At 39.1% G+C, this 16,635-nt stretch overlaps 1 protein-coding gene across 12 annotated transcripts in view; it reads right to left on the bottom strand.

The window, feature by feature from the left end:
- The window catches only part of PCNX1 (pecanex 1), a 159,729-nt gene that overhangs the window by 95,531 nt on the left and 47,563 nt on the right, over positions 1 to 16,635 (bottom strand). For 11 of the 12 annotated variants that reach the window (XM_082733350.1, XM_082733343.1, XM_082733351.1 and 8 more), the window contains 4 exons: positions 16,193 to 16,298; positions 10,701 to 10,746; positions 9,789 to 9,878; positions 118 to 1,824 (listed from right to left, as the gene is read on the bottom strand). In XM_082733350.1, coding sequence (XP_082589476.1) covers positions 118 to 1,824; positions 9,789 to 9,878; positions 10,701 to 10,746; positions 16,193 to 16,298 — 1,949 coding nt within the window. The remainder of the gene's footprint in view (positions 1 to 117; positions 1,825 to 9,788; positions 9,879 to 10,700; positions 10,747 to 16,192; positions 16,299 to 16,635) is intronic. The other variant, XM_082733346.1, reaches the window with a different exon arrangement.

Below are 16,635 nucleotides of genomic sequence, written 5' to 3'. Positions count from 1 at the left end.
ACGGCACCGCGGAAGGAGGGAGAGTAACACCAAGCGTATTTCAGTAAGTACCGCTCTCATCCACAGCACCAGCAGCTGCCGTGACTCGTGGGAAATCCCCTCCCGTGATTTACTTACCTCCACCGCCTGCATCTTGCTCCTCGCCTTCAGGAAACGCAACCGGGCTTGGCAAGCTATTCCTCGACCGAGTGACCGTCTCTAACTGGGAAGCCCGGCCCAATAAAGATAGCTCATCTAGCACCTCTCCCTCTTTGGCCTCTAGATCTGATTTTGAAGTGGTTAAGGGTTTTATACTTTCGGGCGCCATCAGCCTGTTGGAGTCATTCAAACACGCTACCGTGCCACTGTCCAGGCTCAACACCCGGGCCCGAGTCTTGGCACTGTTTGTGCTGGAAGTCCGACGTGCTGTCCGCTTTTTGCCAGCTCCGTCAGGACCCAGGTGGGCTTTGTGTGCGTGCTCGGAGTCAGCGCCCCTTTCTTTAGGGACGTGTTTGGTCTTTAGGGCACTGTACCTGCCCTCAGGAGACTGACACGAATGAGAAGTGGTGCTAGAAGAGCTATCGCTGCTGAACTGGTGGGCAGATTGAACACTCGACGCTCTACTCAAGTCACTTTGGTCACTCGAGTCCTCGTCGTGACAGAATATAGCACTGTGTGGCTTTGTGCCAGCAACACCTCGAAAGGAAACATAGTCCCTGTGCCGACTTGAATCAAAACTGCTGGCCCGTTTTTTCCCTGTCCGTCTCCGGCCCGATTTATGGGCAGAGGCTGTCCGGTGGATCAAGCTTGACGATTTAGGCCGTACGTCCCCTTCCTTTTGCTTTCCACTACTGTCTTTAGCAACTTTGGTATCCCCTGGAACAGCAGACTTTTCACTCTTCTCCTCTTTGTCTTCAGCAGTTTTCTCAAGTGGTTTGTCCTCCTGTGACGTAACCTCGTTCGCGTGGGGATTTTTATTGGCTTCTTCGGATGCAGAGGTGCTGAGGCCTCTCTGATTGTGCACATCATCGGAGGTACTGGACTCCTTGGGCTCTTGAACCCCACTGTTGGTACTCGCTTCCACGGCAGTCTTTTCGCTGCTAGTCCTTTTGTCACTGGTACAGCTACTCTTGTCCTCAGGGTCAGCACAGCCCTCTTTCTTCCTGCCACCCTTCTTTCCTCCTCTAGGAGACTCCTCATGCTCCGACAGGATGCTCTCGATGTGCGTTGAGCTGGTTTGCTCGCTTTTGTAGCTGCTGACGGTACTGTTGGTGTCACGGTCCGTCCCACTGCAGTAGCTCTCTGTTGACCCGCTACTCCGCGTGCTCAGGCTCCTCAGGCTGTCCATGCTTTTGTCTGCCTTCAAAGGTTTGCTCTTCCCACTTCTGGGAGGTGGCTGAGAATTACTGTTTTTCAGCTCACCAACAAGCTGAAATTCCCCAGACAAACAAGAATTTTCCACCAAGGATTCTTTGGATCCAGAATGAGGCTTGGAAGATTCTAACTCGCTAACTGGATCCAAGCCCCGTCTTTGCTGATAAAGGGGGAAGTCATTCAGGGAAGTGTCTGGGAAAGCCACCGCAGAGCTCGAAGTCCGTGGTACCCCTCGTGGCCGGTGATCTTTTCTGTAAGAGTGTGAGTGTAAAGGGACGAGAGAAGCTACTTCCGTATCACAGGCATTGGACAGAGACTGATCGATGTGGTGGTGGTGGCTGTGACTCGGCAAGCTCACTTTGTCACTGAAGTCCCTTGGTAAGTCCTGCCCACAGGAGGATAAGGAAGGCTGAATGGAGATGAAGGAATCATTGGAGACCAGACGGAAGAGCTTCCGATCAGTTGCCAGATCTGTTGCAAACACATATTTGGAAATGTTAACACAAATCTATCATCTGCTTTTCTACTGCTTAACAATGGAAAGAACTCACACCACACCGAAAAACGAGGAAAAACAAGTTCCCAAGTAGTTCACTGAATTAAAGTTGGCCAGACATTCCAAAGAGCTGGTTTCTATTTCACAGCTGCACAAAGAGAGCATTCTACTGACAGAATGAACTAAACCTCTAAATCCTCGAATGGCCGGAGAAAAGGTTTCACAGACTACCAACAATAAGAGGCAACACAGCATTATATTTAAAACAGCCCTGGATTTTTTCTTTCGTGAAGATTTTATCTGAAGTAATTTCTACACCCGCTACGGGACTTGAACTTCCTCTCCCGAGATCAAGAATCGCATGCTCCATGGAATGAGCCAGCCCGGCGCCGCATAAAGCGGACCTGGATTTTTATGTGAAGTGTGTCTTTAGCTTACTAACTGCATAGCCTTGGGTTACCTTTCCAAGCCTTGGTTTCCTCATCTATAAAACAGGACCTCAGAATCATTAAGTAGCACCATGAAATAACTGAGTTAATGTGCTTTAGCATATACACGGCTTGGCACAATGCTTGACACGATTAACAGTAGCTACACTGGTTTAGTTCACTAACACAGTACAAAATCTTTTTTGAAAAACTAATGTGATTACCTTATTTAAAAAAAAAAATTAAAAAAAAATACTAGAAAGAGGGAAAAAAAAAAAATGAAAGGCTGAACAATCCCCAAGGAAGACAAGATACAATGATGTAAGATTTTGCTGTTCACAATGACCGAAAAGATTAAAATAGTTGTGGAGCAAAATACATCTTTCATCATTCATGCAACAATTACAAAATACCTCATGAAAAACTACATTATCCTTGTCAGACCATTCCTTTGACCCTCCACTTAGGGCAGTGATTAGTGACTTGACTGTCCATACTCTCTATATACACAGATATTAATAAATTCACCTACCTACCTACATTGTAATTTCTCTTTAAACACACCCTGGCAACTGAACTGTATGACACCTGACTTTTTATACACTTTTGACAGACAAGTATAGCTGAATCTGCTGTTAGTTCAATAAAAAGAAAAATAACTACTTTATTTGTTATAAGTGCATAGTAAAAACACGATAGATTCTGCAGTTAAGTGAGACCCCTCTAAGGAGAATCTCAGTAATAAAAGCATACCCTTCCCAAGATTGATATAAAATAAAAATAAATTACTAGAAATGTGTGTGTACTTTTAAAAAACCTAAACCTAGATTTAAATAAATAAAAACTTAGAAACAGGGCACCTGGGTGGCTCAGTGGGTTAAGCCTCTGCCTTCGGCTCAGGTCATGATCTCAGCATCCTGGGATCGAGGCCCGCATCGGGCTCTCTGCTCAGCGGGGAGTCTGCTTCTCCCTTTCTCTGCCTGCCTCTCTGCCTACTTGTGATTTCTCTATTTCAAATAAATAAATAAAATCTTAAAAACAAACAAACAAACTTAGAAACAGCCTCTAGAATATACCACATAAATTGATTTATAAATGACCTATCAGGCTCTATCTTAGGTTTTAAAGTCTTCAGCTTTAAGTAAAATTCATGTTCTTTATCCAGAACAGCTGCCACTGTCCTTGGGTTCTAAATATCAAAATTTAAAAGTCAGCATCATATTTAATCTTTTGTAATATTAAATTATAAAGTTATTTCTAAAAACTCTCTCTATAGCTCTACTAAGCAATTAGAAATAGTGGATTCACATTTCAAAGTTATGGATTTTATAGAACAAAAACTTAACTGAACAAGTAACTGAAAATCATTAATTCTAATATACAAGAAAAAACTTTTAAAAAACTGCTAATAACCAAAACCAATTCCCTTCTAAGACATTAATAAACCAGAAATATAAGTTTTTCATTTAAAAAGACACAGTCAAACTTACTGTAATACATGTACTCTTTTCAATGTGGCTAAATATACCATAAGAAAATTTAATCTTATCAGGAAGAACTTTAGGTTGTTTTAGGAAATTTTCAAATAAATATGCTTGCTTGGACGTTTTTCTTACTGGTAGCAATATAGTCAAAGACAGGCTCAAATCAACACAAAGAGATACTATTTTTCATAAGCAAACTTTTTTTTCAATGACTGCTACTTCTTGGCATTTAGGATAAGAAAGGCATGCGCACATGCTGCTTGTCTTGGTGCAAACTGGTATAACCTTCTATAAAGCAATCTAGCAATATGGCCAAAAGTCTTCCAAAGATATACTCACCCTTTATCACTCATCTTTTTCTAGAAAATGCTGCTAAAGGATAAAATCAGGTATGCATATAAAGTTTTGGCCACAAACTGTTCTTTTCAGATTACTATAAAACTTAAAACCTTAAAAGTATTAAAATGTCCAATAAAAAATAGGTTGAATAGACTGTCTATTAAAACATCACACAGGCACTAAAAATGTTTTCAAAGATTACATACTCATATGAGAAAAAGTAGTTTAGTGAAAATGATAATATATAAAAAGTATGATTCCAATCTATAAGAGTTAAAAATATTAAGAGTATATTTGCATACGTGTATTAGGAATATTAAAGGTAAGATACCTATGGCATAAAGTCCTGACATGCTATATAACATGCTAAGTCAAGGAAGCCAAACACAAAAAACCACATATCCTATAATCCCATTTATATGAAATATACAGAATAGGCAAATGCATAAAGACAGAAAATAGATCAGTGGTTGCCAGGGGCTGGAGGTCAGAGTAAATGGGGAGTGTAATGGATATGGGTTTCTTGTTGGGGTGACAAAAATGTTCTGGAATTGGTGGTGATGAGCATACAACCATGTGAAATTACTAAAAATCACTGAATTGTATACTTTTTTTTTTTTTTTAGATTTTACTTATTTATTTGACAGACAGAGATCACAAGTAGGCAGAGAGGCAGGGAGAGAGACAGAGGGGGAAGCAGGCTCCCTGCTGAGCAGAGAGCCTGATGCAGGGCTCAGTCCCAGGACCCTGGGATCATGACCTGAGCCGAAGGCAGAAGCTTTAACCCACTGAGCCACCCAGGCACCCCTGTATACTTTAGAAGAGTGAGCTCTGGGACACCTGGGTAGCTTAGTCAGTTAAGCATCTGTCTTCAGCTCATGTCATGATCCCAGGGCCTGGGATCGAGCCCTGCCTGTTCCTTCCTCTCTCTCTGCCTGCAGCTCCTCCTGCTTGTGCTCTCTCTCTTACTATCCCTTTCCCTCTATGTGTCCAATAAATAAAATTTTTTTTTTAAAAAAGTGAATTCATAGTATATGAATTATATCACAATACAAAAATAATTTTAAAAGTGATGCACCAAAAAACATTGTTATTTTGGTGTCAGAAGTGTGAATTATTTTCTTCATATTAACTATTTTTTTCTAAAATTAACATATGTTACTTTCCTAAACAAAAACCACATTTCCTCCTCTCTTCTGGATCATCTCCATCAATTATAAAAACAAGCTGTTCTCTTACGCATTCTTACAAAATCCAAATCTCTCCTTTGTCCTCCCTTCCCCTTCTGGCTTTCGCCTTCCATCTCTGACCCTCTTACGCAAATTCACCAAAATAGTCTGTATTGCCTCCTTTCAGTTGTCCTCTAATTCTCTCCTACTTATATTCTGACCCCTCTCATGAATATGCTTATCAAGGTCACCAACAACCTCTGCACTGCTAACCTCAATGTCAAGTCTCAGTCTCATATCACCTGGCTTATGAGTAATGTCTGACAAAGCTGACCACAGCACTCTCCTTGAAAAACTGGGATACAACACTCTAGGTCTTCCCGCACCCCACCAGTTGCTCCTACTCAGTCTCCTGCACCTATTTTTTTTTTAATTTTTAATTTTTGTTTTTTTAAAATTTTTTATTTTTTTATTATCATGTAATGTATTATTAGCCCCAGAGGTACAGGTCTGTGAATCGCCAGGTTTACACACTTCATAGCACATACCTTCCCCAATGTCCATAACCCCACCACCCTCTCCCTTACCCCCTCCCCCTGGCAACCCTCAGTTTGTTTTGTGAGATTCAGAGTGTCTTAAGGCTTGTCTCCCTCCCGATCCCATCTTGTTTCATTTATTCTTTTCCTACCCACAAACCCCCCACATTGCCTCTCAACTTCCTCATATCAGGGAGATCATATGATAACTGTCTTTCTCTGATTGACTTATTTCATTAAGCATAATACCCTCTAGTTCTCCTGCACCTAACAAACTGGAGCGGCTCAAAGTTCAACCCTGGGAACTTCTCATTCCATCTATACATCCTCTTTTCTATCTCTCGTCCAGTATTCTGGTCCCATGATAACTAAAATTCAGGAATCCTTGTAACTAGTTTCCTCCATCTTCTAGCCAGCCCCCACACTCATATGGGATAGGCTAACGTACTGACCTTAGGTAAGGAAAACATGAGTGTGGCCGGAGAGGGAAACTGTATGTAAGTCCTTCTTAACAGTGAAAAAAGCAGAACCCACATCCCTACATCCTCAGGTCACTCTCAATCACACTAAATCATGTTGATAAAACGAGTGCCAAGTAATCACCAACCAACTAAAGGTCGCTATCCTGTAAACCCAAACCAGCTAGAGAACTTAATGAGCCCCAACTGATAATTAAGCCAGAATAAACATCTGCCACTAGGTGGTGCCAAATCACAGCCACGACCAACAAATTTGGATCAGGGCACTCAGGACATGGGAATTCCAGGTTAGGCTAACCATGCAGGCTTGCCCAGTTAGTTTATGAACTTCATGATAACCCATTTAGCTGGTATCTATACACTGAAAACTCCTAGTTTCAAATCTCAACCCATACTTCTTACCTGAAGTCCAGACCTAATTATACACTAATTACTGCCACTTAGAGGTCTAACAGCATCTCAGACTGATGTGCCCAAAACTGACCTCCCTATCCTACCCTCATCCCTGCTCTCCCTGCTTCTAAATCTGCTCCTTTTCAGTTTTCCTCCTTCCCATCTTCCCCATCACTTAACTCAAACAAGTTACAGTCATCCATGAGTACTATTTCTCTCACATAACATATCCATCAACATCAAAATAGCCTCTCATTATTATCTTCTACATACACAATCAGACAACTTCTCACTGCCCTCATCTGTGCCCTGGATTACTGTAATCATCCACTAACTGGGCTTCCTGATTCAGCCTCTGCCCTTTTTAATCTCAACATAGGAGCCACAGTGATTCTATAAAACTGTAACTGACATCATGACACTCTTTCTGCTCAAAACCCTTTGGCAGTTCCTCATCTCACTAGGAATTAAAGCCACATCTTTATTTATTTATTTTTAAGATTTTATTTCTTTCTTTGAGAGACAGAGAGCACACGCATAAGAGAGTGAGGACGGGGCAGGGAGGAGGGGGGCCGGGCAGCAGAGAGAGAGAGGGGGAAAAGCAGTCTCCCAGGATTCCAGGATCAGACCTGGGCCGAAGGCAGATGCCCCACCAACTCAGCCACCCAGGTACCCAAAACCAGAGTTTTTTTTTTTTTTTTTTAAGATTTTATTTATTTATTTGACAGAGAGAGATCACAAGTAGGCAGAGAGGCAGGCAGAGAGAGAGGAGGAAGCAGGCTCCCTGCTGAGCAGAGAGCCCGATGCGGGGCTCGATCCCAGGACCCTGAGATCATGACCTGAGCCGAAGGCAGCGGCTTAACCCGCTGAGCCACCCAGGCGCCCCAAAACCAGAGTTTTTTAAAATGGCTTACAAGGCTATGCAATCTGTCCCCTTACTTACTTCACACCAACCACACAATTTCTCAAACCTGACAGGCATGTTGTAACTTTGACTCTTACCGATGCTGTTACCTCTGCATAGAGAGAGTCTCTCCCTCCAAATACCCTGAGAGCTCACTCCTTCACCTCCTTCAGATCTTTGCTTCCAGCAAGGCTTTTCCCTTGACCACGCCATTGAATCTAACCGCCCCCCCAGACCCCACCATTCCCTATCCTCTGTCCCTACAACTGCATATAGATTTGACTTGTACTAGCTTGATTCCATAATAGTAGTATAGAAGCCACATAACGGTAGAATTTTTTGTCTTTTCACTGATTTATTTCTGGTAGTTAGAAGGGGGTGCTCTGAGCACATAATGAGTACTAAATAGTATCTTTTAAATGTTATCTTTGTGTGTTATCTGCTGAATGTTTAATGTTATCATATTAAAATGAAAGAAGTTACAAAACTATCTAAAAGTGGTGTAACAGAATTAGACTTCAATGACAGGACTGCCATTTTGTACCTTTCTGACTTTGGGCAAGATTCTTATAACCTCTAAGCCATGATATGTTCATCTGTAATGTGAGAATCGTATTATTAACCTCAAATGCTTATAGTGAAGGTTGTGTGTCTGCTTTTAAAATGCTTAAAAGAAGACCTAAACCACCAGGACACACTAAGAGCTATTGAGCCAAATTGGCTCTCTGCCTGCTTCTGAAAAAGGCTTTAGTATAACACAACCATGCGCACTCATTTACGTGCTGTTTATGGCTCCTTGTGTGAGCTACAATGGCAGTGGAGTAGTTGCAAAAGAGAGCATAAGCATATGGCCTACAAAGCTATCTGACCATTTACAGAAGAAGTTTGCTGACCCCTCGCCTAAACATAGTGTGTGCTCGGTGAGAGTCAGACATCACTGTCTATGTCAGTATGAATCTGCAGGAGAGGCTTGTGTACATATAATTCCCAACACAAAAGACTACAAAACGCTTGCTTATGCGTGCTACTTTCCAGATACAAAATAAAGAAATAGGACCCTAAATACAGTGGCACTAGCCCAAGATCATTACCTAATTTTTGAGACATTCTAATGATTATATATCACAGAAAACAATACTGTAATTCTCAAACTTATCAATTCACCTTAATCTTTTATAAGAAAATTGTTTCTATATTATATAGTGTGTTTGGAAGTTTTTTTACAGGGGAGGGGTATGCTGGCAGGAGTAGTCCATAAAAGAAAATAAATGATGGGGTATTGCAATTCCAGAAAGCAGTTATAGCACAATGAACTTACATTCCGAGTACCTGGAACAAAACGTGCTTGGAAGAATTGGTTCTAAGAATTGCTTGTAAAATATTAAATAGGAAAATGTCATAATTTAGAAAGCTCTTTGTAACTATAAATAAATTTCCTGTACTTAATTATGAAACTTATCAGCCTGCCTGCCTTCCAAAAAATCACACATAGGCCAATAAAAACAACAGGTTAGAAACAAGGAAACAGGTTTCTGTCTCATTGATTATGTAACTTGGGATAATCTCCATTTGAAAATGGAATAACATATCCATCCTTTCATGTCTGAAAATTAAAAATGAAACATAAAAATGGGACATTCTTAAAAAAAAAAAAACTCCATTAAATCCAAAATACTTATTTATAAAGAACTGAATAAGGAGAGAAGGAAAAACACTTAAAGCCCAAATTTCCATTAAAAATCTGCTACAGGAGGCACCATGTCAAAGGCAGACACAGTTTCTCTGTAAGTCCAACAAGTTAGTTCTCTATTAAAACATACTGTCGGGTAAGATATAGAGCAACTGACATTTAGAGATCATACTGCATGGAAAGTAACAGTCTTACATACTAGGTTACTAAACTAGGCAAGATGCTCTGACCCACCAGACGAGCAGATTATCTCCCATCTCACACTCACTGCAGGGCACAGGCTCATAAAATTTTTCTCTCCATGTCAACTTGGCAGAACATGTGTAACTGAATTCCAGAAAGCTAAAAGTACTTATAACACTGTTTTACTATTATCCTAGTTAATAACTTTATTTTAATGTTGCTTAAAGGTATCATATTAAATTATTATAAACTTCTGCCAAAATGTAAACAGCATATTCTACAACTCACCATGGCCCCCACAATATAACATCAGTGTGAAGTATAATGTTCTTACCTTGTTCTTCACTCCCTTCCTTACAAAGACTAGAGCTCTGGCCCAGACTTAAACTGATATCATCAGAAGTCTTAGCGGTGTCTGTATCTCCTACGAAGTTAAGAGAAACATGTGAACACATTATATTAAAAGTAAAGTCTGTACAGGGTGGCATAACAAGAAAGGATATCAACTACACTACTTTACTATATACTATACTAGGATACGATGTCTACGAGAGCAGATTTTGCATATCACGGGTTGCGATAATGAATGACGCACTGAACTAATGGGAAGCATCATGGACTATGAGATCACATCTTTATTCTCACAGCACTATAAACCAAATAATACAAAAAGCTTCATATGGTTAGCTAATAAAACTTTCTTTAAAAAGAAGCACTTTCTTAAGAAATGGAAATTATGTAGTAACAAAACATTTAATTTCCTTCCCCAGGAAAATTATAAAAATGCCCCTAAAAAAGTATAGGATAAAAAAATTTGTCTGAAATAAATGCAAGTAAAAGGTATATGTGAGATGTACAGAAAACATTTTCCCTCTTTTTTACTGTCTTATTTGTACCCAATTTAAAGGTTTCACATTAAATTACTTGGTTTTCCACAAATCTCACCAAAACCCATGAAAACTATTGTCCTTCTTATATATCACAAGGCAGAAAGTTTCTTATATATCACAACCTATCATTCACACAATATAATGCATATATTCAAAGATGTCGGTGAGATTTGGATAGTGAAAGGAGAATCCCATATAAATCAAGTAACCTTTAACACAAGATACATAACTGCATCTACAAATTAATTTCAAGAATGATCTTTCATGACATGTGAATATATAGTATTCAGTTTTCTTTATTATGTCAAAAATGCAATGGAATGTTACAGGCAACTTTCAACTTAGATAATGTCTACCTTTAATAGTTGCTGCTGTTCCAAGACGAGAGGAACCAGATCCAATCTGAAAATATGATAATTAAGGAAAACTAATTAAAATGCTATGTCATTATCAATATGGCCTAGCAAGATCATCAGGCTAAACAATCATATTATCAAAACACACTATCAGTCACTTACATAGAAAGATACCCGCTGGGCATGCTGCCTCAGAGCCACATAACCTGTTTGTTGCGGCACATTCTGCACGTCTGCTGTAGATGTGCTAGGGCACGGAGTCCCTTTGCTTGCTCAGGACTGACAGGGCCCACAGAGCGGGATGCCTCCTCCAACACCCACCAGTCCACGACATACAATTACTAACTTTTTTTTTCATTATATCATGACATGCTCATATTAGAAATAAAAGCAAAACCTGGTGTTAAGTCTATCTGAAACAAATTTAGACTTATCAGGGCATGTAAAAGAAAGGTTTGGGAAACATTAACATGGGTTTCAAACAGCAACCTAAATCTTACTGTCAATTGTTACTGTATCAATATGTACTATCCTGAGTTCTAGACAAAAGAAGTAAGTACTTCTTTGTTGACCACTATAACATATTTAAAAAGATTAAAACACTAAAGGATCCAAGTAAAATGACTGTTTAGCACAAACTATAAACAGAAAACTAAAACCTACTGAGCCTTTAATGCTTATATTCAGATAACACCTCCCTAAAATCTTAGCCTTCATCCATTATACCACCATAAAAATCATATAAACAAATACCAGAAATTCCACAAACATATTAAGGAAATCAAACATAACAACATGTCAGTTACTAAATCCCTAAGTCTTAGTAAATTTCTATAACCTGTCTTCAAGGGATTTAAGAAGAACACAGTCAAGCAAATTTAATATTTTAGAATAAAATTAATATTCATATAATACTTTGTATTTTACCAAATCCTTTATTTGTTGTTATTATTTTTTTAAGATTTCATTTTTTAAGTAATCTCTACATCCAACTGGGGCTCAAACTCACAACCCTAAGATCAAGAGTTATACATGCTCTCCTATCTGAGTCAGCCAGGCAGTCCCCAAATCTCTCCTTGATTCAACTGATAGAAATATACAATAAGAAACTTGCTCAAAATATAAGTTAATACTGAGTTTGATGGGGCATGAGAGTCCTTCTTGATCTGGATGACAATTAAAAGATATATACGTATATAAAAACCCACTGTGCTGTACACTTAAGTGTATACTATGCTGTATGATAGTTTTATGTCACTGAAAAAGTCAGTAAAAACAAACATATACAAACAGGTTAGAACTAGTGCCTTTTGATGTGGCCAATTAAAAAAAAAATGAGCTTTGCAACATTATTTGATCACTTTATTAAGCTGACGCTCCTGATTTTTTCCTAAGTTCTGCTTTCAATTAGCCATAAAAGGTACTGCAACTAAACAGAAACAAGCCAAAAAGCCTTTTACTGCAAAATAAAATTTCATGCTTATCACACCTGGTAGGTAAGTTATAGGATTAATATATGCTATTTTTCACTAGTATAATACATATAGCTTCCTAGACCAAACAAACAAACAAATAAAAAACAAGTAAGCAAACAAACAAAAAACACATTTTATAAGCACACCCTTCTAGAAATTTAAACCTAAAAAACAACTTTTGAATACTGGTATACTTGTCATTTGCCTATAACCACAAAGTGTTCCCTTTTCTTTCCTTAACAAGCTTCCTACTTTGTTCAGATGTTGGTTGTGTATCTTTTGATCTATGAAAAGTGGGCCCCGGTTTTGGTCAGTGAACGTGTGCGAGAGTCTGCTGGTGGGCTTCAGGGGAAAGATCTCTGCATGCCTGAGAAGACGACAAGCAAGCACAACTCTGCCTACACTGTTGCCTGCTTCTTACCTTTTGACAGGGTCATAGGACTGACACTGTAGTGCTCATCCCACAATCTGGAGGGAAAAGCCAACCCACAACCTAACATGAATGAATGGCTGAACAAATGGCCCACAGCCGCCTTCAGTCTTGGAGGACAAACACAGACTCTCATTTCTTTGAGTCACTTAATTAGTTGAGTTCTATTACTTGCTGACAAAGCATTCTTAATGGGTACAATGGTGGTTATATTTTAATCTTCATGCTTTTCCATATTATTTAAATTTATCCCCACCAAATATAAAAGAGTCAGGACTATTTATGTCTGAAAGAGAGGACTGAGAATACAGTACATCCAAATAGGGGAATGCATTCCCCCAAAATGTCACTGTAGAAAAACACTGAATGTCATTAACATTCATGATATATTCAACAAAGAAAATCAAGTTCCAAACAGCATGAACACTATAATCCCAACTTTTTAAAAAATGGTTTTTGATTATGATGTTAGGGATGATTTTGTTTTCTTCTGTTTGCTTTCCCCCAGTAGCTATTTTTCTAAAAATGAGCACATTTAGAAAAGGAAAATTTTACAGAAAAAAGGTGTTCTGCACCAGAACACCTGGTTCAGTTGTTTCTTCTTTTTGGTAAGTGCCACAGGAAAGGTCAGGAAGGATTATGGGTGTCAGAGAAGAAAAATTCTTCCAACTAAATAACAATCAGGCAAGTCTTTGCCCCTCCTTCTAGCTGGAAACAATTATTCTCTCCCCTAAAATCATTAGCCCCTTTTCTGTATCATTCCTATGACGATTACTACTTTTTATCTTAGACTTACATTTCCTTGGTAACATACATCGTATTTATAACTTTGATTACTTACAACACATCGACCCTAGCACTGTAAACTCTGTGATGGTAAGACCCACTCCCACTCCATTCAAATAAACTGACTTTAAAGCTATTGGGCACTAAAATATATGAGGGAAGACAAGTGACAGAAGGAGAGGGAGGTACAGGGGAATAAAAAACAAGAAAATAGAAAGGGAAAGGAAAGAGAATAGAAGATGGAAGACAGAAGGGCAGAGGCGGCAAGAAGGAAAGAATGAGAATGGCTAAGACACAGCCACCATACTCAAGTTCACTACCCAGTTAAGAAGACATTACATAAACAACTATGATAATGTTGAAGAAGTGTCATATAATAAAATATGGACAAGAAGCACAGTATGTCTACTGGTCATAAATGGGATAAAACTATAACGCCAAAATCCAAGTAACACAGTAACTTCCAATATGCGCCCATTTTTATTCAAGAGTTAATATTTTAAGAAAAATAAAATTGGGTATGTTGCATATTTATGTCCAGACAAGCTTTAATGACACTCAGGATGGGAGTCCTTTCCTAAAAAAGTAGGGGAAGTTCCAATAGACACGATGCCATGGTAGAGCTACCGAATATGGCTGGCTACTGCTGCACCCTTTCAACTGTCCTACTGGAAAAACGGGGAAAAAAAGTTTGGCTCTCCAAAAGACTGTGGGAAAAACATACACTTAACTCCCTCGGTAATTGGACATTGCCAGTATCTGTCAGTATGGACAAAAGCCAGCGTTAATTAAGCATACAAAACATACAGCCTTGAAGATTAAACCATTTCGTTTCATAAAGAGACTGGGAAACCAAAGCCAACCAAAAGAGGATCAAGGATAGTAATACTTCTCTTCAAACTGATATTGTAAAAATTGAAACTTAAAAGGTATGGATGTAATTAAAATGTCACAGCCCTTTGCAATAATGTTTCTTTTTTATTTTACTTACTGAGAGAAAGAGAGAGAAAAAATACACTTGGGCAGGGGGGAGGGGCACAGGAAACAGGAGAGAGAGAATCCTGAGCTCAGGGCTCGATCTCACAACCCTGAGATCATGAACTGAGCTGAAATCAAGAGTCTGACACTTAACCAACGGACCCACCACCCAGGCATCCCACCATTGTTGTTGTTTTTTAACTCTAACATTTCCCATTGGTTTGTTACAGAAAGAAGACAAATTTAAGGACATATCTGTTCTACACCACACTTAATCAAAACTCAAACTGTGACCAAATATTCATGCACTTTAAGTTTAAATCATGAAACACAATTCAGAGGCAAATCTATCAAAATATATTAGGAAACAAAACCCTAGTCAAAATTTTGATTCACAGAATATGGTTTTTTCCCCAATATTTTTCCAAAGCAGTGTAGGGCTAAACTAGGTGGAACAGTAATACTGTGAAACAGTCGGGATAACTAAGTCGACTACCTCATTATTTGTTAAACGAAGAGCCAGGTCAGCTTCTACCTCTGAAGTTCTATTATCAGTATAGACAAAGATAATTAGCACCTGTTGACTGAAAGTCAACTATGCACAAGGGGACGGTCTACTGGACCAAGGAGGAAGGAGAACCCACGCTGTGGGGGATTACAGGCCGCCACACGTGATCACACACCAAAGCGCGAAGTGCTAATAAGTGCGCCCTCTGCAGGAGAAAGAGGCAATAGCACAAGGCCTCTGAAAATCCTGAGAAACGGGATGGTTGCAACAAAAGTTAGAGTTAGGAGGAAGAGAGATCTCAACCCACAAGCAGTGTGGAACAGTAGAGAGACTGCGCTGAACAGCAAGAAGTGAGGTCCGGACCTTGATAAAAATCTTCTACGTACTGAAAGGGCTGACGGAAGAACCTAACACACGCGTGGTTAGCTAACGCTGGACTATGACAGGATCTCTAAGTTGCTCGCTAGGTCGCCTCCCTTGAGCTTCTCCAGCGTCACTCCAGCTACCTACCAGGTTCATCTGCTGAGAAGGCAAGCAGGCGTTAGTGGGACTTGGACTCGTGTGGGAGATGTTCAGGACGGGGGACAGAAATGCAGCCGTGAAGGCCCAGCTGGGGTTAGAATGACAGCACAGCTGGCGTCAGCCAAGTTGTGAGAGCAGATTTTCAGAGTTACTATTTTAAGTTAAACGTTACAGAACAGAAAGACATTAAAATTGTCAAAAGCAGATCTGTATTCTTCATCTAGCTCTAACACCAACACCTTGAGCAACAATTCTGAGAACATTTTATTAAGTATAATTAACATACATTAAATTAGTTTCAGGTATACAACACACTGCCTCAAAAATTCTATACATTACTTGGTGCCCACCACAGTAAATATAGATTTTGAAGAAATTACTTTTTTTTTTTTTTGCCATGTTTAAGCTAGGAATAACCCCAGACACCTATCTCCCTCCAATACCAAATATGTCAAGGTAAATAAGAGTGCAAGCGAGAGTCTAATTTTCCTAAAGGCATTCACCACAACTGTCATGGTCAAAACTACCCTAGGCAATGAGCATGAGGCACATGCTCAGCAAAAATGTACTTAGTGAAAGTGAAAATTTAGTTAAAAATAAGAATACCAATGACGATATTATTAATAAACAATTAAAAACTTAAAATCAGCTCAAAAACTTAAACAATTAAAGATAATTAAAAACTTGAAATCAGCACAATATACCCAAACACCAACTGACTATTACATATAGAATTACTTAAGACCACCATCAGGAGAAGGGAAAAATACAAAATAAAATCACAGGTTCCTACCTGGTTGCTTGGATCTAGACCAGCGTAAGAATTTCTTGAACTGCAACCAACTGGAGGTGTGGCCTCTCGAATGAACTCAGACATTTCAATCCCTCCACCAGGATCACTGTGTGAAAAAAATGAGAAAAAGAGAGTAATTGTCATTATTCTGAGCATTCAAAGAACCAACAATGGTTTCTCGTTTATTATTTTTTAAGATATTATACCTTTTTCTATAAAACTGAAAGGCTCTAATTTCTAACAGAGCAAACAGGAATTTAAAAAAAGATCATTCCTCATTTGTAAGTCTTATAATCTGAACTATTCTATAACCACATCACTACTTGAAAATATTTAAAACTCTCTCCCAGTCTACACCTAATCTGACAATAGTAACTCACCTTAATTACAATTATAGATGCTAAATACAGCACATATTTTATGACAAGTGCCATAAAGCCATT

Source organism: Mustela nivalis (genome assembly GCF_964662115.1).
Source record: "Mustela nivalis genome assembly, chromosome: 6".
Lineage (NCBI taxonomy): Eukaryota > Metazoa > Chordata > Mammalia > Carnivora > Mustelidae > Mustela > Mustela nivalis.
This window is presented reverse-complemented; position numbering and strand designations above follow the sequence as displayed.